This window comes from Diceros bicornis, chromosome 14 (genome assembly GCF_020826845.1).
Source record: "Diceros bicornis minor isolate mBicDic1 chromosome 14, mDicBic1.mat.cur, whole genome shotgun sequence".
Taxonomy (NCBI): domain Eukaryota; kingdom Metazoa; phylum Chordata; class Mammalia; order Perissodactyla; family Rhinocerotidae; genus Diceros; species Diceros bicornis.
Genome location: NC_080753.1, coordinates 6,306,222 through 6,329,618, shown reverse-complemented (window position 1 = coordinate 6,329,618; position 23,397 = coordinate 6,306,222). Strand labels below are relative to the sequence as shown.

Below are 23,397 nucleotides of genomic sequence, written 5' to 3'. Positions count from 1 at the left end.
TGTTGACAGTGAACTAATTAACTGGCACATATTAGAAAACTAAACTTGAACTGACTTTGAACTTCAATAAGCTTGAGAGAGCATAATTTTGGTAAGCAAAAAGTGAAATTAAGGCAATGATGAAGTAGTTTCACAATGACAGTAAAAAGAAGCAAGAGAGTCAAGAAAATTGTCCATAAAACGAAAAGCAATCTATTTCTTGTATCACATGTCAGTATATGTTACATCAGAAAGGAGCAAATTTTGCAGAACCAGAGTTTTGTGACTTTTATTTGATTGACACGAAATACATATTCATAACAATTTTATAACCCTAACCAACTGATTTAACATATCATGTGCCAAATGTATTTGATGATGTTTTCCTTAAGGTTTTTCTTTTTTATAAAGGGAAACCAATTTTGATTGATAGGATGAAGAAGATTTAAAAACAACTCTAGATGTTGGTTTCTTATTTTAACAGCCATATTTCTTAGGCAAGATAATGGTTTCTTTTAGATTTTCTGCTTCTTGTACTGTATTAAGCATTTTAAACTTCTTTCTCTCAAAGGAACTATCTCCCCAAATCGTGGCTTATACCTATCATTGCAACATCTATATTCTCTGTTGATTCTATTTATATTCATTTTAAGCATTTACCCATTTTTAGAAACTGTATAAGAATATGTAGAATTTTTTACTTTATATAATGAAGATATTAATAATAGGGATAAGGGGTACTCCATCTTTCTTTCTTGATGTGTGTGTGTGTGCGTGTTTGTGAGATAACATTTTACCATACATATAAACCCTACCACTGTTCGATTAAGTTCAAAACATTATCTTATGTAATTCATTTCACTTGAATTTTCAACAGTCTTGATAGAGTAAGTCTTATTGTACTCTGTTCTATACTTCAGATAGGAAGATGACAATTATGAATTTTGTTTCTTTTTAAGTTCATACACCTCAATTCTCACACGGCTAGAACATAAACCGATATACTTGGGTTTCAAATCCCATCATCTTTTACTTTATTTTTGTTTCTTTATTCTTCAATAGAAGGAGTACTGGTGCAAGTGTTAATTGACTGACACAAAAGTAATATAATCACTAAAAGTTTGAAGTATAAAATCTTATAAATCCAAAGTTATATTGTTTTTGTGACTCCTACTCTTCACATTGCCATTTCTTTTTTCACTCCCCTTCTCAAGTTAGTACTAATAAATCATTAACATTTTATTTATTTGTAAAATATCTTATTCTACCTAGTTTAAAGAAATGTAATGATTTTTGAAAGAGCAGTGATGAATCCACACAGAAAAAATTGGAAAATATCCAATGATATGCCGCCTACAAGAGACTCAATTTAGCTTTAAGGACACACACAGCATATATAAATATAAATAAATTTAATATAAATGTATATATAATATATACATATATAATTAAAATTTACTTTACTAATATATAGTATATATTACTTTATATATATATTACTGTACATATATACATATGCAGCAGAAATTAATAAACAGAAACTTCGTTAAAACAGAGTCAGGAAGCCAAAAGGGGGAGCTCTCACACCCTATGTCAATAGCTGAGCCCAGAAGGAAGAAGACAGACTTCCTCTTCCTGACAGGCAAGGAGCTCAGCCAATGAGAGCCTGTCACAACTCAGCCAATGAAAAGTCACTGCATATGGAACTCTCAATTCCTCCAATGGGCACTTTGTGTAGGAGGGTCCTCCCAACTTCCTCTTCCCCTCTATAAAAGACTTTCTCCTGGCTCTGCTGCTGGGGACTTGCAAGTGGCTCCCCATGGTCACAGTCTCCAAATTGCAATTCTTTGCTGATTCCAAATAAAACCATTTTTGCTGGAGAAATAACTGGCTGTCTATTTGTTTAAGGTCAAATATACACACACACACACACACACACACACATATATGTATAATCTACAAGTGCTAAAAGTGTTTACTTGTTAGGAGACATTTCCTCCCCCTTCTTAAATATACAAATTTTGTAAAATCTATGTCAGTATGGATAAAGTGTAAAATTCTCCAAGGCTATCCAGTTCTCTAATGTATTTATTCCCCCTGAAGGACTTTTGTTTTTAAACCTCCTAAATTCAATATCTGTTATAAAAACTCCTATCATTGCTTTAAATTAAATAAAGAAAATTAGAAACAGCATGGAAAATCATCAGAAGAAAGTCACACTTTCATGTTCAAGGGTGAATCAATTAGTCTCAAAGAACTGTGAAAATGGGCTGAGGGTCTTCACTCCTAAAGCAACTTTTGGCTGCCAGGCTATAAATGCCTTTTCCATGATACTAAACCCCAGTGATTGTCTCTCACACATTTTACGCCCTTGAATGCCAAATATCATTCAATTTTAGAAATGTATTAAATAGCCTTAGAAAGAGGAGAAATGATTACCTTTATTATTTACAATAGTGTTAAAACTCTTTCCCTTTTTTCAGTTGATATCTTCATCTTTCTTTCAGAGGCTAGATAACATTCACTTGTCTTAATCTGTGATCAAAGAAATGACTGTGGAAAACCAAAATCCCTATTAAAATTTTCTTCCCAGATAAATTCCAGTGTAAACTTTTTTAATAGCGATAAGCGATATAACATTAAATAAAACAAGGAATTAAACAGCTTTAGTTTTATTTTTCAAGATAACTTATATTGACTCTATGCATTTATTTTATTTTATTTTTTTTGCTATAAAGTCAGCCCTCCATATTCTTGGGTTCCGAATCTGCAGCTAAAACTAACCGTGGATCAAAGGCCTGTGACGGTTGCAACTGTACTAAACATGTACAGCTGTTTTCCTTGTCATTATTTCCTAGACAATAAAGCATAACAGTATTTACATAGAATTTACCTTGTATCAGGTATTATAAATAATCTAGAGATGATTTAAAGTATACGGGAGGATGTGCGTAGGTTAGATGTAAACACTCTGCTATTTTATCTAAGGGACTTGAGTATCTGCAGATTTTGGTATCTGAGTGCAGTCGTGGAACACATCCCCCATGGATACTGAGGGACGACTAGAGTTAATTTCATCTTTTCTGGGTAAATAACAATATCTCAACCTTAAAATATATATATAATTTTGTTTCCACAGCATTTTCAATTTTCTAATTGATGCTGTTATTCATGGCATAGTTAGACATATTTGATAAAATTGGCATTCCAGGAAGAGTATGTCCTTAAGCTAAGAGTGACTCAAATATCCTCTTTAACCTGCATAAGTAGTTGAAAAATTAGTTTAATATTTAATCATTCATCTGTTTTAATACAAATCAAGTTTTTGTGTATGTGGGTGAGGAAAACCAGCCCTGAGCTAACATCCGATGCCAATCCTCCTCTTTTTTGCTGAGGAAGATTGGCCCTGGTGCCCATCTTCCTCTACTTTATGTAGGACGCTGCCACAGAGTGGTTTGAAAAGCAGTGCACCAGTGCGTGTCTGGATCCGAACCTGCGAACCCCGGGTCACCAAAGCGGAGCGTGCGCACTTAACCGCTGCACCACCAGGATGGCCCTACAAATCAAGATTTTATAGCATTTTGTTATATTACTTCAACCCACCTTTAGTTGGCATTTTGTTATTTAACTAAATATTTAAATTAAATATTTGTGTTACATATCTTTTCCATCTGTAAAAGTATATTTTGAACTAAATCTTCCCCCAAAAAATGTTACAATTTTTCAACATCACTTTTGTATAATCAGTCTTTACTTCACTGATTTCAGTTTTTACATCCAGAAACTTAAATCTTAAATTTGTTTTCCCAAATAAAGTATTGAATTTTTTTCTTAAATATCCTGTGTGAATCAATTTCTTAAACAATTTCTTATACATCACATGAATTCTGATTTTGTTTGTATAACTCTCTGCAACTGTTGGGTATTCCTTCTAATAAATTGCCATTGCAGTAACATATGATTTTCCCCAGACCTTGGCTTAAAAATATAATCAACTAAATGGTTTTACTTATTTTGTTTAAAGTCATGGTAGACATATTGAGGTAGTCTTTCAAAAGTAAATTAGATTATTTATAATTCAATTTTTTAAAAAGTTTACAGCATTGATTAGAAAATTTTCTTTCATGAGAAATATTAAAAAATATCAATCTATCAATTCTATTAGTCATTAAGTAGAAAACAATTATAGATATGCTAGATTAATAATATTGAAATACAAAAAGAGTAAAATTTATAATTTGGGATGAATTGAAATAGCCCACTTCGTTGCTGGATGTGAGTTTAAGACATACTTTAACTCTTAGCCCTCATAAAAGAGATCAAGTTGGACCATATTAAAAATATTAAAATTCGCCATGGCATTCTTCTCTTTGGGGGTGATTCTAGGTAATTATAAAATCCCTTTAGGTCTTTCTATACCTACTTTTTATATCAGGAGTTTTAATGAGGAAATTCAGGGAAAATGTGCTTCTCTGGGTCAGTTAGGGTCATTTTAAAGTTCAGCTCATTCACCCTGGATGACATCACTGAGCTCTTAACATCATTACTAAAGAGACAGAATACATGTATTAAAAATAGGTGCTTGGTCAATTAGAACTTTGTGCAGCAAGAAGAAGAGAGGCATCTAATTTTTTAAAACTGAAATTAATGTTTCCTGATTTCTGTGTTCACTGTTCAAATGAGATGAGTAATTTTAATTTTCTTTGCATAAGAATTTAACTGGGCGATAGTGCATATCAAGCCTTTTTGGTACAATTATGTAATTAAACTTTGCACTTGATTGTAAAGAGTCCTAGCCATCAGCATATTGTCAGAAGGACTTTTTTTGTAAGTTGAGGCAGATTTCTTGCAAAAAGACATACTAACTTTGTGAAGGGCAGCTAGGAAGATAAACAGAGTTAGGCCTGCAGGTGACTACCTGGCTGAGGAAATTTAGTAATGGACAAAGAATTAGTGAAGTAAATTCCTTTCTCTGTCCTCATAACAGATGCAAGAATGATTAGGGACTGACCCGGATTCACTAACAGTAAACCTATTCAAAATACAATGGCAACAAGCAAAAAAAATTTTTCTCTCCTATTCTTTCAGGACCTACAACATTCCCCTAGTGGCCATCCATCTGCCTGAAGTTCTCCTGAAACTTTTCTGCTCAATGACAGATTTAGGTAGGAAAAGATTATGAAGAGCTGGGGAAAGGAGGTAGAAAATATACTTAATATATTTAAGTATACTCAAGTATGCCGAAGTGTCTGTGGATCTCTCTCTTACTCGCTGTGAGTCTAAGGAAATAATTCTCCTTATAAGAGGTGGATGGTATTATCAAACCTAAACGTTGAGTGACTATTGTAAAGCATGAGATAAGATCATGGTCTGTCTTGTTCAACACTATGTGCAGGGGGTACAGAGTTTTGACAAGGTAGTTTTTCAAAAAATATTCTTTCAATGAGAACAACTAGTAACATGGCACAATAAGAAAGCAAAGAAACCTAAGAGATTTAAAAAGATGGATAGAGACAGTTTGCATAAAGACACCTGACTAAGGATTTCAACAAAACCTATTGAGGAAGAATGAAAGTTAGTTAACCCATTGACATCTGTAATACCTGAGATTATATTTACAATCAAGATGTCGGCTGTATGGTAAATTATCTGTGGTTCTCACTTTGTAGTGTGGATTGCCTCATTGCTAATTAATGCTTTTGTTGGTCTCTTTAGAGCGACAGGTGAAAACATTCATTACTCCACAAGTTGTTAAACATAACATCAGAACCATGTAGATCACAATTTATAAAACTTAGATGTCCATATTGGGAAGAACAGCATCCAAACAGTGCTCCAAGTATAAACCAGACCTAGTTCAATGCCTGTTATATCAGACAAGTAACTGATAGGGCCCTGTGTCACTCTGCAATGTCTCCTGGTGTGGATGATAAATTAGTAGGTCATGTACACATGCAGGATGCGACAAAGGCAGGGGCCAGTCCTGTCTGAGTGATGGGGAACAAAAGGTCAAAAGACAAGATCTCACTTTATGAGCTTGCCCCGCTGCTTCCCTAAGTAGGTGACAAATGAACCCACCAAACACGCCACCATTTCAAAGTACATGTGGAATTTGAACCAATGGATGATGAGTCCATTCCTTCTGAGATGGCGACCAACCAATCATCTTGCTCTTTTTAATTTTGCTGACCTGCACTGATTCACCTGTGTCGGTTAGTACAGACGGCCCTACAACTCAACTAAAACTGGAAATCTCACCTAAGAATAAACCTAGAGGGACTTCTTTTTATGTTTCATGTTTATCTTTGGAGAGGACCTATCATCTTTCCTATATTCAAACTTATGTGTTCAATTAGAGAGCTTCTCTAAACATTTTCAACTAGCACATTTATTTTTGTGTTAAAAATAAATTTTCTTGAAATCCCTGTGTATTTGTTTCCCATTGCTGCTGATATTAATTACTATAACCTTAGCTGTTTAAAACATTTATTATTTTGTATTTCTGGAGGTGGGAAGTCCGAAATCTGTTCTACTGAGATAAAGTCAAGGTTTCAGGAGGGCTGGTTGCTTCTGCAGGATCTGAGGGGAGAATCGTTTCCTTGCCTTTTTCAGTTTCTAGTGGTTGCCAATACTCCTTGGCTTGTGGGCTCTCCCTGCAGCTTCAAAGACCATCACTTCAATCTGCTTCTGTCATCACATCACTTTCTCTGTTCTGACTCCTTCTGTAGCCCTGTTTTAAGGATCTTTGAGATCACAACAGTCCCACCTGGATGATCCCGGATAATCTCCTCATATCAAGATCCTTGTCTTAACCACATCTTCAAAGTCTCTTTTTCCATTTAAGATAACATTTGTAGGTTCTGGGGATTAGAACATGGGCATATTGGGGCTGTCATTATTCAGCCAACCATACTCTGGATTCTCAGGAACTATTCATGAAACCTATCCCTTCAGTTTATTTCACATCTACTTTTGATAGTCCTTTTTAGTTACCTGGCTTTAACATATCTCCAGATACTATGGCTCTAAATCTTGCTAATGAGCAAAATATGTAATAGAATAACCAGAATAAAGAAGTAACATACACACAGGAAAAAGGGTTAAAAGTTAAATGCTAGTGTGAGGACGCTATTGTCTTTCTAACACTATTTTAGGCAGGAGTCGATTTCCCTACCAAGACTCTGAACAAGAGTGGATCAATTACCTAATTAATGAAGTAGATTCAGAAAGCCATTGAAAAATATGTTGATTAAAGAGAGAGAAGAACAGAGGAATAACTATCTCTGAGGTATACACGTATCAGGCGATTATTGAAGTGGCTCCTGATTATACGCCATTGCTGAAGCTACTGCACCAGTTCAATAACTTCAATTTAGCTGTTTTATGTTGTCTGGAATCCTGCTCCTGCCTCCCTTTCTGCTTAAAAACAAAGTAGAGAGAGCTCTCTCTTATTATCACACTAGTTCATGCCACTTAACAAAACTCCTCCAAACTTTTCATCTAAATGTCTGATTATAGAAATAAAGAAAAAAAAAAAATAAGAAAATTTAATCTAAGTGAGTAGTTCAAAGGGAAGGATTGATAAGCAGAGTTTGTGACCAAGCAGTATATATATTCTTCTTTCTGAACTGAAAGCACCTAAACTGTTCCCAAAAAAGGAAGGAAAATAATAGGAAAGCAATTTGACTTAACCAACTATATGCACCTAATTCTCTGAGGCAGGGCCCGCTTAAACCAGGAAAAGACTTCTCAGTCTGGAATCTATCCTAGGTTATGGTCTGCTAGTTTGAGACAGAAGCTTCTCTCTCTCTCTTTTTTTTTTTATTTTTGGTGACGAAGATTGGCCCTGAGCTAACTTCTGTGCCCATCCTGCTCTATTTTATATGTGGAATGCTGCCATAGCATGGCTTGATGAGCAGTGCGTAGGTCTGCACCCGGGATCTGAACCCGCAAAGCCCGGGCTGCCGATGTGGAACGTGTGAAATTAACCACTACACGACCAGGCTGGCCCCAAAGCTTCTCTTTTTTAAGTTTGAGATTCTCAAAAGTTTCATAAAGTCTATCTTTCTTTCTGTGAACAAGTTTTACTATTTTCCAACTTCCACAGCCTGAACTCCCTCTAAGGCAGGTTCTCTCCACCTTAGGAACACAGACATTTTGGATCTGATGCTTCTTTGGTGCGGAGGGCTGTCATGTGCACTGTAGGATGCTGAGCAGCAAACTTGGCCTCTCCCCACCAGATGCCAGTAGCAGCCCAATCTCTATTGTGACATCCAAAAATGTCTCTAGATCTTGCTAAGTTTCCCCCAGGGGCACAATCACACTTGGTTATTCTAGGGATCTTCTGTGTCTGACCTTAGCTATTCTTTCCCAGAGATGTCTGTGTTTCTCAGCACAAACTACCGCACTACCCTTCCAGTCCCTACACCTGCAGAAAGTGTCTGAGGACTGATAAAGAATGAAAATAGTGGTGTGTTTATCTGATTGGGGCATAGTCAGAAGGTCTCTTTGGCATCTTAGAATCTAGTTTTGGGCTAATAGAAAATGCTTTCTGTTCAATTTAGGCTTTAGCAGCAGATCATAGTGTGAATTTTGTGTTTTCATTTTGTGTATTTTGTAAATTAATATTTTGAGCATTCATAACATACTTAGTTTATCCCATGTCCCTTTCTTTGATTTGTTGACGTTTACAATTTTTTTACATAAAAAAACATTATTGAGGGGAATTTTGTACATCACATAATTCTTTCCACCTTTCAACAAATGCACCTATCCCTAAATTCCAAGCTAGCTCTGACTACCCCATTACTAAGAAAGAGGTCTGTTTTTGGTCAGTTTATGGAATCCATGCTCTTCCTACATAAAAGTCCATGCTCTTCATACAAAAAAAAAAAGTCCATGCTCTTCCTACATATACAAATAGGTTCCCCTACACTACACTTGGCATAACTTGCCTTTGCTAGAATTTTGCTGCCTTCTCTGGAAGAAGATTAGTTCTGTATCAAGAAATAAAGATATCTTAAATAGAGCTTAAATTTTGGCCTAATACAGTCTCATAGACCATGGAAAAGCTACACGAAGAACTATATTGTTATCTGGAAAGCTGGATGGCAATAGTTGTTAATAAAAAACAGAAAAGGAGATGACATGTATGGGCTGGAAGGGAGTATGCAAAATTTAGATTGAGTGTCTAGGGAAAGGACTTGCCAAGGAGACAAACACTTGAGAAAATACTGAAACAGAATAAAGAACTCCACAAATTAGAAATTTGGGTCAAAATATTCAAGACAAAGGACCTGAGACAGGAGCATGCCTGGGTTCTTTTAGGAACTTCAAAGAGGCCACTGTTGCTACTTCAGAGTGAGCTAGAAGACACATGATCATATTGAGCCTCTGGTTAAATGCTTATTTGGTCTAGCCCCTGGAAAGTCTAATTATGTGAGCCTTCAAATTCTTGCGTGTGTGTGTGTGTGTGTGTGTGTGTATGTGTGTGCATGCATGTGACAGAGAGAGAGGGGAGAGAGATAGAGAGAAATATTCTGCTTAGATTTTCTGTTGTTGCAACTAAAATTTTAAAACTCTAAATCCTACCCCAAACGCTAATTGTACTCATATGGATTCTAATTTGAGCTTTACTTCTTTCAGCGTGAGTTTGCATAAGTCATGCTTGTTGAAAATAATTGTAAAAAAAAAAAAATGATTTAACTAGAGGATGGAAATAGAAGAGAGAAATAAAACAGATGGTAAAGTTAAACTAGATGAGTTTTAAATTTTGTTTTTTTTGTTGGTTCCCCAATGAATCTTCATAGGAGACTTAAAAAGATGAGATAAAACATAAACTGCATCCTTATATCTGCATCCCTGAACCAGTTGTAAAAGAATAGAACTAAAGGGGTTGTGTAGAAAGCTCTCATGGCATTTTCTTTGATGGTAGAAAACGCAGCAGTTAACAATTCTAAGTCATAACATCAAGAAGTTATAAAATATTTGGATAGACACAAACCAGAAATTGTGGCTCTAACTATGTTTATTATCTATTAAAAATGAAATTAAACTCATTAGTAATCATTGAAACGCTAAGGAAAAGAAATTCTGAATCATTGCTTTGAGGCAATGTAAATAGTTCTTAATTGCATAGTGCCTGTATTTTTACTTTATAATGTGTATAGCATAAATCATATTTTTTAATTTAGAGGCTGTCATTTATTCATTTTTATAAACATAAAAACGACAATAGAATCTTTTTTTCTTTTTTTTCTTTTGTGCCGTGAGCTCTCAATTTCTTCAATGATTTATTCTCATGTGGTGGTTATTAGAAACCTGACTGATTTGGGAAGTAACAATTGTTTTTCATGGGGACCATTTATGTTATTTTTACTGAGAAGGCAATTGACATTGTGAAAGTGCTTGATTAGAAATTCTTCATCACAATTTCAATGAGAAAGTTCAGCATCCTTATGCCACTTTAATTATAAAGAAAATGAATTGAAAGTAGAGAAATTTAACTCATGATGAAGTGCATGGCTTAGAATTAATAAGGTTCTGACCTTCAGGGTTTTTAACCCCTAATATTGTTCAGCCTGTTGCATTTAATATAAACTTCCCAATCTTAAAGTCACTATGGGAGATGCTTTATTCTTCATATTACTTCATTTAAATGTATATTCAAAAGAACTAAATTATTTTTTCTGATTGTAATTTTAGTCTAATACCATTAACAAGAGTAAACCACTGTCAAATTGTGGGTTTATTTCCTTTTAGCCTATACTATACACACCTGTGTAATACAAATATCCTCCAGACCTCACTGGCCATCAGAACTCTGATTAACCTTGGTCTTTCCTTGGATCAGGGTTTTAAGTCAGAATCTACCTGTGATTCCCAAAGCCGTTCTTCTCCATGTTTCTCTCTGGCTTCCTGCTTCTCTGACTCATATGTATTAATTTGTTCTGGATCACATAGTCACAGACCTCACATACCTCACTGTTTCCATAAAATCAAGTCAGATATACTAGGAAAATTTTATGTTTATTAAAACATTATAAAATCCTGAATGATTATGGGGACGGATGACATTAGAAGCTAGATCACCTCGTGCCATCTAACTAGCTCCCTCCCCTGTAGTTCTTGCTGCCTAGGAAAGCCTAGGCTCCTGACACATAATTTTTTCCAATGTCCGAAGACTCTGAGACATGAAACCAAATGGAAAGTTTCCTTGGGAACAGTGCTTACATGGATACATTATAATTTTTTTTGCTATTCTTGCTTAATTTGATTACCTTTATTCTAAAATAAGTAATAATAAGTGCATCAGCCAAGGCCCCCTCCATCGGAGGTTCCCTCTTGGAGGCTCCTGGGAAGAGCCCCAGTTGAGACTCCTCTGTCCTCCGCTCCCGCCGCCTCATAATGATAGAGGCCTCTGATTAAGGTGCTTGGACTAGAAATGAAATGCCTATGAGCATGGCTGAGAGGAGGGCTGGGGGAATTGCCTGAGTCCTTGACTGCAACTCTTTCCAGAAAGCTGCAATGCAGATGCTGAGCATCAAGGCTGGTGTGGGCAGATCCCTCCATGAGGCCTGCCAGGCAAAGCCCTATAATTCTCTAAGGTTGGGCTAGAAAGGTCACACATAGGATTTTGGCCTGGAGTCAGACTCCTCATTTCTCTTTACGGTTCTGTCAATATTTCCCTATAGATTTCTCATACACATATTAATACACTTATATGTATATATATTTTAGTAGGTACATACAAGATTATAATTGTTATATCTTCCTCATGAATTGAAACTTATGTCATTAAAAAGTCATAAATTTCTTATTTTATGCCTTAAAGTCTATTTTACATTAGATTAATATAAGCACCAACAATTTTTTGGATTGGTATTTCACTGGTATATCTTTTTCCATCGTTTTATTTCAATAAAGGCATTGTATCTCAGATAGTCTCATGTAAACAAAATACACCGGGATTGTGTTTACTTTTAATGTAAATTCAGTTTGATAATTATTACTTATAGTTGTTGTTTTTCTACGTTCTGATGAGCAGAAATTTTAAACTGATGACGTCCAGTCCATTGGTTTTGTATCCTACCTAAGAAAGCTTTGTTTCATGCAAGGCTTTGAAGAGGACTCTTCGTTTTTCTGCTTGTTTTTCTTCCCTAGGAGCTTCAGAATTTTAGCTTTTACTCGTAGGTCTGTGCTTCATTTCAAAGTAATTTTTGTATGGTTCAAGAAAGCAGTATTCATTTTTTTCCCAATGCCATTTGATGATAAAACTTTCCTTTCTCCATTAAATTTTCTTGGTGTCTTTGTTGGAAATCAAGAGACCATGTCCCTGTGGATCTATTTCTGAACTATCCATTTTATTCCTCTGATCTTTTTGTCTATCCTTATGGCAATACTACACTGTCTTGATATTCTAGCTTTACAGTAACTCTTGAAACCAGGTAGGGAAAATCCTCCAGATTTGTTTTCATTAATGCTTCCTTTGGCTACTTGAGGTCCTTGAAGTTCCATATAAATTTTATAATCAACTTGTCAAATTTTATAAAATGCCTGAGATTATAAGGAAGAAGAGAGGACATCATAAAAATATTAACTCTTCCAATCCGTGAGCGTGTTATAACTATTTACATAGGACTTCTTTAATTTCTCTCTGCAATGTTTTATAGTTTTCAGTATAGACACTTTGCCCGTATTTTGTTAGATTTATTCTGAAGTGTTTGTGGTGATATTATAATCATGCTTAATTTAATTTCCCAATTACTTGTTGCTATATTATAGAAATATTATTGGTATCTGTATAGTTATCTTGTATCTTGATATTTTGCTAAATTCACTTAGTTCTACTGTTTTGTTTTGGGATTTTTTTGTAGATTTCTAATGGAAGGTCATGAGATATATACATCAAACTCCCTTTACTGCTATTTTTCCTATCTTTATATTTTATTTCTTTTTCTTCTTATTGGACTGGTAAAAATTTCTAGTAAAATGTTGAAGAGAACCAGTGAATGTGAACACCTTTGCCAATTTTAGCAATCAGACTTTCACCCATAAGTATGATGTTACTTGTAGATTTTTGGAGATATCATGTATCAGAGTGAAGAAGTTCCCTTTGATTCCTAGTTTGCTGAGTTTGTATCATGAATGGTTGGTGAGTCTTCTCAATTGCTTATTCTGAATCTAGTTAGAAGATTGTGTGATTTTTCCTTTATATTCTGTTAATATGGTGAAATATAGTAACTGATTTAGATTTCTGAATAAGTATTGTGACCTTGAGAAAAATTTTTCCTGGGTTTGAGATAATATTTTTATACTGTTATGTATTCAACTTATTATATTATTAAAGACTTTTATTCATCTACTAATAAAGGATATTTAATATTTAAATAAAAATATTAATCATAAATGAATAAATATTTAAATAATAAAACTGTAATTTTGTTTTCTTGTAAAGTCTTGATCAGACTTTAGCATCAGGGTTAATGTAGCCTCATAAAAATGAGTTGAGATTTGTTCCCCCCTCCTCTATTACCCGTAACAGTTCGTGTGTGATTGATATTATTTCTTCCTCAAACATTGGATGGATTTCACCAGTGAAGCATCTGGTCTGGGAGTTTTATAGGGGGAAAGTTTGTAATTATAAGTTTAATTAATTTGATACAGGACTAAACTATTCAGATATTAGAATATGATTAAAAATCTTTCTTCTTTTCTAATACTAACATTAAAGATATTTTTTAAATATCCATCTAAGTACAGATTTAGCAGCATCACACACATTTTTATATGCTATGTTTTTATTATCGTTTATTTGAAATATTTTATAATTTCTCTTGTGATTTCTCACTGTTCCATGTGACGTTTAGAAGTAGATTTTCTAACTTCCAAATATTTGCTGATTTCTTCAATATTTTTTCTATAATTTTATTGTGGTCAGAGAATATACTTCCTATAATTTCAAACCTTTAAAATTTATTGAGACTCATTTTACGGCTGAGGATTGAGATCTGGGTTGACATCTCCTGTGTTGTTGAGAAGAATAAATAATCTGCAGCTATTGGATGTGATGTTCTGTAATGTCATTTAAGTAAGTGGATTAATAGAATCATTCAAATTGTCTGTATTCTTACTGATTGTCTGTCTACTCGTTCTACCAAGTATTGAAAGAGAAGTGTTCAAATCTCAATTGCAATTGTAGTTTTATTTACTTCTCCTTTGGGTTCTGTCAGTTTCTGCTACATATATTTTGAAGCTCTGTTATTAAATGTGTACTTTAACTTGATTAGTTGACCCATTTATGTTGAAATTACATCTTTTTTCTTTGATATTTCCCTATATTAGAATTTACCTTATTAATAAAGCTACACCAAAAAATATTTTGCTTAATTTTTATATGATCTATCTTTTCTATTATTTTATTTTCAATATGTCTGTCTTTTCATATAAAGTGAACTTCTTTTAAATAACATTTGATTGAGTCTTGCTTTATATACCATTAACAATCTCTGCCTATTAACTGGAGTGTATAGTCAGCTTATATTTAGTGTGATCCTGAATTTGGTGGGATTTAAGTGTACCATATTACTCTTTGCTTGTTTTATTCCCTCTCTATTCTCTTTCCCACTGAAAGTGAAATATATTTGTTTTCTCTAACTAGACGGAGGAATAGTTTATATCTCTTCCTAAATTATTATAGCTCATGAAACAGTCTCTTCGAAATTAGTTGACATTTTCAAAAGTTAATAAGGAAAATATCAAAGTAGAAAAACAAATGTTAGTTATAGAATTCCAAAAATATTACAACCTAAAAAAATACTTTTATATTTGCATACTAAAAAGAGTTTGAATATAATGTATGGAATTTTATTTTCTGTAATATATTACATTGAACTTAAATGTCATGGGAGCTTTTTAAAATATCATGAAGAATAATGGTAATTCCCACCATTCAAACCATTATCTAATCTGAACAATACATTTGTAAATATGTTAAATTTCAAATTAAATTAATTTAAATATAAAATCAAACTGTATTGAGATCTGTATTTCAGATCTCAATACAGCCAGAACTAGGATTACTAATCAATAGGGAAAGTATATATTTGAAAAATTATTATAAAGTTAAAAGCATTTAGTAATGTACATTATCTTCATCATCACCTAAATTTTAACCCAATGAGAATGCTAATAGCATTCCCTTCTTGCTAATATTTTATCTAATAAAAGTCATTATACTTAAAGTAGAATTGCAAAAACAGCAGATTCTGCAAGGTGATGAAAAGCCCAGTCAGTTTCCTTGAAAAAGCAATTCAAACTGGATTTAGAGTCAATAACATATAAATAATTGTTAAGGCACTAGAATAGGGGAGTTCTCCCAGGGAAAAGTGGTGGTGGAGGAAGAGAATTTAAAAATAAGTCAGAGATAACTACTCACAGACTATCCTGAGACAATATAGGACCCAAAAAGTGAAACACAAACAGTATAATATAAAAGAAAATCAAACCAAAGTAAGAGAGACATTTCAATTAGACAATTTCCTATTAAGGAAAGGGTAAATAAATTTTAAAGGAAAAAGAAATGGTAGTATATTCTTTGTATTGAAAATAGATATGTATAGTACTTGAAAGTATGAGTTCTAGAGTCATACAGAGTAGGTTTAAATCTAGCTCCATCCATCTCTATCGATATGTGTGAACTTGGGAAAATATTCAAAAGCTTAGTAGACATTTTATTTTTCTATAAAATGGAGTGGTATTTATGTGAGGATCAAATGAGGTAATGATCGTAAATGATATTCTATAATGCCTTATGTGCTATAGCTGCTAAATAACCATAATAGTCTTATCTTATATATTCTTAATTTTTTCTATTCTTTTTTTAATCACTATTTCATTTATTTCTGCTCTGATTTTTATTATTTCTCTTCTTCTACTGATTTGGGGCTTTGTTTGTTCTTCTTTTTCCAGTTCCTTTAGGTGAATTGTTAGATTGTTTATTTTAGATTTTCCCTGTTTGTTGAGATAGGACTGTATTGCTATAAACTTCCCTCTTAGAACCGCTTTTACTGTATCCCATAAATTCTGGCATGTCATATTTTCATTTTCATTTGTCTCCAGGTGTTTTTTGATTTCTCCTTTGATTTCTTCGTTGACCAGATCGCTGTTCAGTAGCATTTTGTTTAATCTCCACATATTTGTGGTTTTTCTGATTTTCTTCCTATAGTTGATTTCTAGTTTCATACCCTTGTGGTCAGAAAAGGTGCTTGGTATTATTTCAATCTTCTTAAATTTATGGAGACTTGTTTTGTGGCCTAATATGTGATCAATCCTGGAGAATGTTCCATGTGCATTTGAAAAGAACGTGTATCCTTCAGAGTATTGAAAAGAATGCTCTGTATATATCTACTAGGTCCATCTGTTCTAGTGTGTCATTTAAGGCCAATGTTTCCTTATTGATCTTCTGTTTGGATGATCTATCCATTGGTGTAAGTGTAGTGTTAAAATCCCATACTATTATTGTGTTACTGTCTATTTCTCTTTTTATGTCTGTTAATAATTGCTTTATATAGTTAGGTGCTCCTACATTGGGTGTGTAGATATTTACAAGTGTTATATCCTCTCGTTGGATTGTTCCCTTGATCATTGTGTAATGTCCGTCTTTGTCTCTTTTTACAGTTTTTATTTTAAAGTCTGTTTTGTCTGATATGAGTGTTGCTACCCCAGCTTTCCTTTCATTGTCATTTGCATGGAGTATCTTTTTCCATCCATTCACTTTCAGTTTGTGAGCATCTTTAGGTCTGAAGTGTGTCTCTTGTATGCAGCATATATATGGGTCTTGTTGTTTTATCCAGTCAGCCACCCTATGCCTTTTAATTGGAGCATTTAGTCCATTGACATTTGAAGTAGCTATTGATAAGTATGTACTTACTGCCATTTTTTAACTTTTTTTTGTAGTGTTTTAGTAGTACTTCTCTGTTCTTTTCTCCTTCTATACTGAATTGATGGTCTCTTTAGTTTGACCTCTGTCTGAAAGCTCTACTCTTTAACTCCCCTCCTCCCTCATTTTGTTTTTGATGTCATATCTAACCTCTTTTTTGTGCATTTGTATCCATTACCCTATTATCATGGAACTAGATAATTTTTCCTATTTGTGGTCTTCTCTTTTTCCCTTAAATCAGTCCCTTTAACATTTCTTGTAGCACTGGTTTCTTGGTGACAAACTCCTTTAATTTTTGCTTGTCTGGGAAATTTTTGATTTCTCCTTACATTCTGAATAATAACCTTGCTGGGGAGAGTATTCTTGGCTGGAAGTTTTTTCCTTTTAAATATATCGTGCCACTCTCTTCTAGCCTGTAAGATTTCTGCTGAGAAGTCAGCTGATAGCCTTATGGGGTTTCCTTTGTATGTAACTTGTCTTTCTCTTGCAGCTTTTAGGATTCTCTCTTTATCTTTAATTCTGGACATTTTGATTATGATTTGTCTTGGTGTGGGCCTCTTTGGGTTTATCTTGTTTGGGGCTCTCTGTGCTTCTTGTACCTGGATATCTGTTTCCTTCTTTAGGTTAGGGAAGTTTTCATCTATTATTTCTTGAAATAGATTCTCTGTCCCTTTGTCTCACTCTTCTCCTTCCGGGACACCTATAACACAGATGTTAGTGCACTTGATGTTGTCCCAGAGGTCCCTTAGACTGTCCTCACTCTTTTTAATTCTTTTTTCTTTTACCTGTTCAGCTTGGGTAATTTCTTCTAGTATTTCGTCCAGCTCGTAGATCCTTTCTTCTGTATCCTCTACTCTGCTTTTGAGTCCCTCTAGTGAATTTTTCATTTCCAGTATCGTATTCTTCATTTCTGATTGGTTCTTTTTTATATCTTCCATTTCTTTGTGGACATTCTCACTGAGTTCATCTATTCTTCTCCCCAGATCAGTGAGCATCCTTAATACTCTTTGTTTGAACTCTCTGTAGGGTAGGTGGCTCATTTCTGTTTCACTTAGTTCCTTTTCTGGAGTTTTGTCCTATTCCCTTACTTGGAATTTATTCCTTTGCCTCCTCATTTTGCCTCTTTCTTTGTGCTTGTGTCTACGTATTAGGTAGGTCAGCTACATCTCCTTCTTTTGGATAGGTGACCTTATATAAGTGATGCCTTAGGAGGCCTACAGTGTGCTTCCCTCAGTTCTCAATGTTCCAGGGGTGACCCCTATGTGGGCTATGTGTGTCCTTCTGTTGTGGCCTGTTTGCTCTCCCTGTAGGCACCCAGGGAGGCTGAGTTATGCTCCTGGCCAGCAGTTGTAATGCTCAGCTGCTTGTAGTTGTTGTGGGCCCTTCGGTCTCTTTATGAGGTGTGGGGAGCCCCAGCACAGTTGGCTGCAAGTTCCAATACCACATTTGTGTTGCAGTATTTCTTTTAAGTGAGAAGGCCCCCAACATGATAAGTTGTTAGGCTCAGGGGCTTACAAACTCTATAAGCCTCCAGCCTTTAGGTCTCTTGTCAGCTCTCTGAGTATTGCAGCTGGGTGGGGCTTGCCTCAGGCATGGGAGTACCCAATTGTTTCAGGCTTTGGAAGGTGGGGCAACCCTCTATGTGGGTCTTTGAGAAGCATAAGTCTTCTGCAGCTGACAAGCCCTGCCTCTCACAGGTCCACACACACAGTCAACACAGTCCTGCCCTTTGTGCACGCCCTGGCCTCCTGAAGTGGCCCCAGTCTCTCCATGGTGGGAGCCCCACACGCTCCACCACTGCCCCACACTCTCCACCCACTCCTTGTGCACGTCCTGCCCCAGTGAAGTGGGCTCAATTGCCAAGCTGCAGAGTATCCAGTCACCAATCTATTCAGGCCCACAAGTTGTCAGAGGGCTTGTTGTTGGGTGGGGCCAGTCTCTAGGGTGGGCTGCCTGTCCTGGCTGAGCTGGATTAAATCGGTGCTCTAGCGGGTGGGGCAGACCTGGGCTAGCAGGCCCCAGGGAGAATTCCAATGGCTTCTGTGTCAGCACACCCACACCAGGCCACAACAGTGGCCGCCGCCAGCAATGTCTCAGTTCCTGGAGAGGTCTCACCTCTCACTGCAATGCACTCAGAGCCTATGAGGTGAGTCTCTTTTCACCAAAGCACTGTGCACCTTTCTTTCCAGTGATTTTAGGTTGCTTTCTGAAATGGGTGAGTTTGCACATGGGCCCTTTAAGAGCCGGTTTTAATTTCTCTGTGAACCAGCTTTTCCGGGGGTACTCCCCAATGTTTTAGTAGCAGGTAAAGTCAGATATTATGCCACTCATCTCGATTGTGCTGGGTCCACAAAATGCCTACAGCAGGGGCACTCCCGGCTCAGGGCCCCAGTCCTCCAGGGAGGCTGCTGACCTTTGGGCTGCTCCCAGGTGGCCGTGAGGCGCTGCGGCTTGTGAAGGCCGTGTTTTTCCTCTCCAGAAGAGAGTTTCTGCCTCTTCCACCTCAATTAGGATTATCTTTTGTTACAGGAATTCCTCTTACCCAGTTTTCAGTTCTGTCTCAGGGGTAATTTACCACGAGTAGTTGTAAATTGGCTGTGTCCGTGGGAGGAAGTGAGTTCAGAGTCTGCTTATGCCGCCATCTTGACTTCTCTCCCCTATATATTCTTGTATAGTAACATTATTTTATTTTAGAATATGTTTCAAAAAACACACGTGTAAATTTGTCCATAGTCCATTCTATAAGTTGACTTTTCATTATTTTAAAAATATTTTATACTACAGAAAAGTAGAGAAAACTATAAAATGAGCACCAAAATCTTATTATCATTATTTTCCCAAAATATATTTTTAAGAAATAAAGCATTACAGATACATTGGAAGTCCTCTCTGAACTCTCCCTGATTTTCTTCCCCACCTATCTCCCCATCGGCACCACTTCTAGTAAAGCCAGTGTGTATATTTCTCACATATGTGTTTCCACTTTTGGTATATATTTATGTAATCATAGAAAATACGTATTTTTTGGTGTTTTAAAAATTTACCTAATCATTATCAGACTATATATATATCATTCTTCAATAAGATTTTAAAATTCAATGTATATTTTGATATCTATAGGTATTAATACATGTAACTATTGCTCACTTATTTTAACCACTCTCTATAATTCCATGTTATGACTACATCATTGTTAATTTATCCATTCTCCTATCCACAGGCTTTAGTTTGTTTCAGATTTGAAGTGAAAATTCTTGTATGTGTGTCTTTCAGTACTTACCTGATAATTTCTCCAATAGGTAATCCTGAAAGTAGAAATGCTGAGTTGTAGAATATGCCTTACCATGTGTAGTACACACACTCTGTATTTGCTAAGTCATTTCAAAAACTATCCTCCAAAACAAAAGAATATTTTTATGCCCTGACTAACAACTACCAGACTAATTTTACTCTCTATCCAGTTTAAGAACTTAGGACATGAGTAACTATGGTTTTATATATACAGAGATATATAGCCAAGATTCAATTAACTATATACTTATCTTATAATAAAAACACTGCCTAGAACACTTATTAATGCCCTCCCAACATAATTCTTATAAGTTGAAAACCTCTGTTAGTAAACTTTATGTAACTCACATTTCAATATACATATAAGGATATATGTCTCCGGCTTAGATTAATAAAAGCATTTGAAATACAGGCTGCCTGAAGCTGTTGTATTTTGAAGTGCTAAATTACTTCGTAGTGTATTAAATTACTTACTCTGAATCTCCCAATTATATTGAAACACGATCCTTCATTCAGACAGTTGATGCTGAGCAGTCTGCAGTGGTCAATTACTTTCTCACAGTTTTTCCCAGTAAATCCTGGCATACAACTGTAAATACATCAATGTAAACAAGAAAATTTGCAGTTTAAATATATTCACAAAAGTCTCTTAACAGTCTGCCAAAAATAATAACGCGTTGTTTAAATTACATACAACATATATTATTACATGATATTTTCAATCATTAATTTTGTCCGTGCATACTTGCACGGACAAAAAAAAAATTTTTTTTTTTTATGGTTTATTTATTTATTTTTAATTTTTTGTTTAATGAAGTAACATTGGTTTAGCGTTCTTAGCAAAGGAGAAAAGATTGATTTGTTTAAAAGGAGTTAGAGTAAACTACATTTTCATTTAATGGTCTTAATATTACCTTTTGAGAATTTAAAAGTAAAATCAACTTTGGCATAAATGGACATTTAACAATAAAATATAGGTTTTATAAAACCATTAGAATAAATGAGATCATTATTGAAATGTGAAAAAAAAAGATGACAAACGAAATTTTTAATGCTTAGTAGAGACAGTACATACTGATGATGTGCTAGCAGGAGTTAATGATGACACACAAGATTTTGAGGCATAATGTGAAGAATTGCATGGACAATAGTGGTATGGCTGTAGTTGGGCTCATTATCGGGTTTTATCTGTTTGTTGTCATTTTTACATTTTTTGATAAAGCAGTCATCTAGTGCAAGTGCCTGACAATAAGCATTTTTGACTGTAATCTAAGTGCCCGACATTAAGCTTTGGACTACTGAGGCATCCATTTCAAAGACATCCATCTCAAGTAAACATATTGCCAGCTGTATGACAGCTACTAGCTACACAACTAGATAAGGAAGGTCTCCCTCGCCCATGAAGTCCCCCTTTTAGAAAGCCCTGGGTAATGTAAACAACTCACCACTTGGGCGACCCTGCTTTTCCTGCTCCCTAATTCCTGCTCTTATGTTCTAAATTCACCAATAAAGAGCGAAACTGTGAAACCTTAGGCACCCCACCCTTGACCCCGATAAAGGCAGAACCCAGGTCCTCTCTCTTTCCCCCTAGCAACTTGGCTGTGTGGACCTCAGTGTACCTACCCTGTACTCTCCAGGACTTGTGAGTTATAAACCTTATTTCCTCAAAGTTCCTCATGGTTGTTGCCAAGGCGTGTCTTACAATTGTAATAAGAAACACAGGGCTGGTCCAGCCACACATTGGCTCCCTGGGGGAAATGTCTGTGGAGGCGGCTACAAGCAGTAGGGCCCTGAGTGAGTGCCCCAGCCATTCCTAGACCGTAGCATCACTATCCAAGACAAGAAACAACTCTGGATTTCAGTGTCCTGCAGTTCATTAGCTGCAGTCAATAAGGGGCTAAGAACACATACTGGTGTCCTGGCTTCCTTTGCCCTCACTCAGTAATTTGTGAGAAATATTCCTACACTTTATATCACATTTAGTAAACTTTCTACTATAAAGTGAACCGGGCACCAAATTAAATCACAGTGGTGTCTCTCTCAAGTAAACACTTGAGATTTTAAGAACAAAAATAATACTACTCAAGACTAAGTTGTTACAAGCTGATTTAATAATGAAGTGAATTGTACCATATATTCATTATTTCAAATTTCTTATAAGAACACAAGATAATTTCATAAAAGAAGGACTCAAAGGTCATGTTGACACAGTTTAACTGAAAAAATATCAGCAAAACCCTTGAGTAATTTCCCTGTTCTGCTGTTTCAGGCACAGCTTTGATCTTCCACCTTGTTGAATTAAATCATTCCTTCATTTATATCAGGAATAACCATCCATATTTTTCGCCACCTACTATAGGCCAGCCACTAGGCTAATTACTTTCACACTATTTTCTCATGCAATCCTTACAAACTCTGTGTGATATATATAATTACCACTATGTTATAAATGAAGAGACCTACACACCGACGTTAGTAAGTTGCTTTGGTCATATCACTAGTTGTAGAGCTGTTATTAAAATTAAGCATGGTCTAACTCTAAATGTATTGTACTCTGCTACTCCATTGATAAAACCTGCTACGACAGGTTTTAACCTTACTTTCCTCATTCTGAGAACCTACCTAGAGATCCAGAAATCACTGCAAATATCACTTTGTTGTAAAAGGTATCATTCCCACTTTTCCTACTGGGGGAAGGGGAAAGAAGTGAACACTAGAATATCCTAAAATGTTAGTGAGTTGTGGTTATCATGGCTCAATTTTCCTTTTGAGTGGGAATAAATTAAATTGTCCAAGACTAGCTAAGGATGCCTGTGGTACCTGGACTTATATTATTCTAGAATGTGGTTTCCAAAGAGGAGGCTCAGGGCTATGAATTAAATGAAGAGCTAATATTCATTCATTAATGAGATCAGATCAACAGCTTGCTGGATGAAGATTAGGCAGCACAACTCTGAGAAAGACATTTCTAAATAAAGAAAGGTTTATTGAACATGAAAAATTGAGCCAAAGTGTTAGCACTCTCACTACATACTAAGAGGGAAGCCCCAAAACACCATCTGTGACACTTGGACCGGAGAGGCTTCACGCAAAGGCAGAGGAAACCCACAATGAGGAAATCTGCTTGTTAAGTTATATGCTATCACCCCTCCACACCTCCACTCCTACTCATGGCTTGAAATATAAGA

At 35.4% G+C, this 23,397-nt stretch overlaps 1 protein-coding gene across 1 annotated transcript in view; it reads right to left on the bottom strand.

Annotated features, from left to right (window-relative positions):
• Positions 1-23,397, bottom strand: part of EYS (eyes shut homolog) — a 1,424,867-nt gene that overhangs the window by 1,294,831 nt on the left and 106,639 nt on the right. The window contains exon 5 of the mRNA XM_058554077.1: positions 20,684-20,798. Coding sequence (XP_058410060.1) covers positions 20,684-20,798 — 115 coding nt within the window. The remainder of the gene's footprint in view (positions 1-20,683; positions 20,799-23,397) is intronic.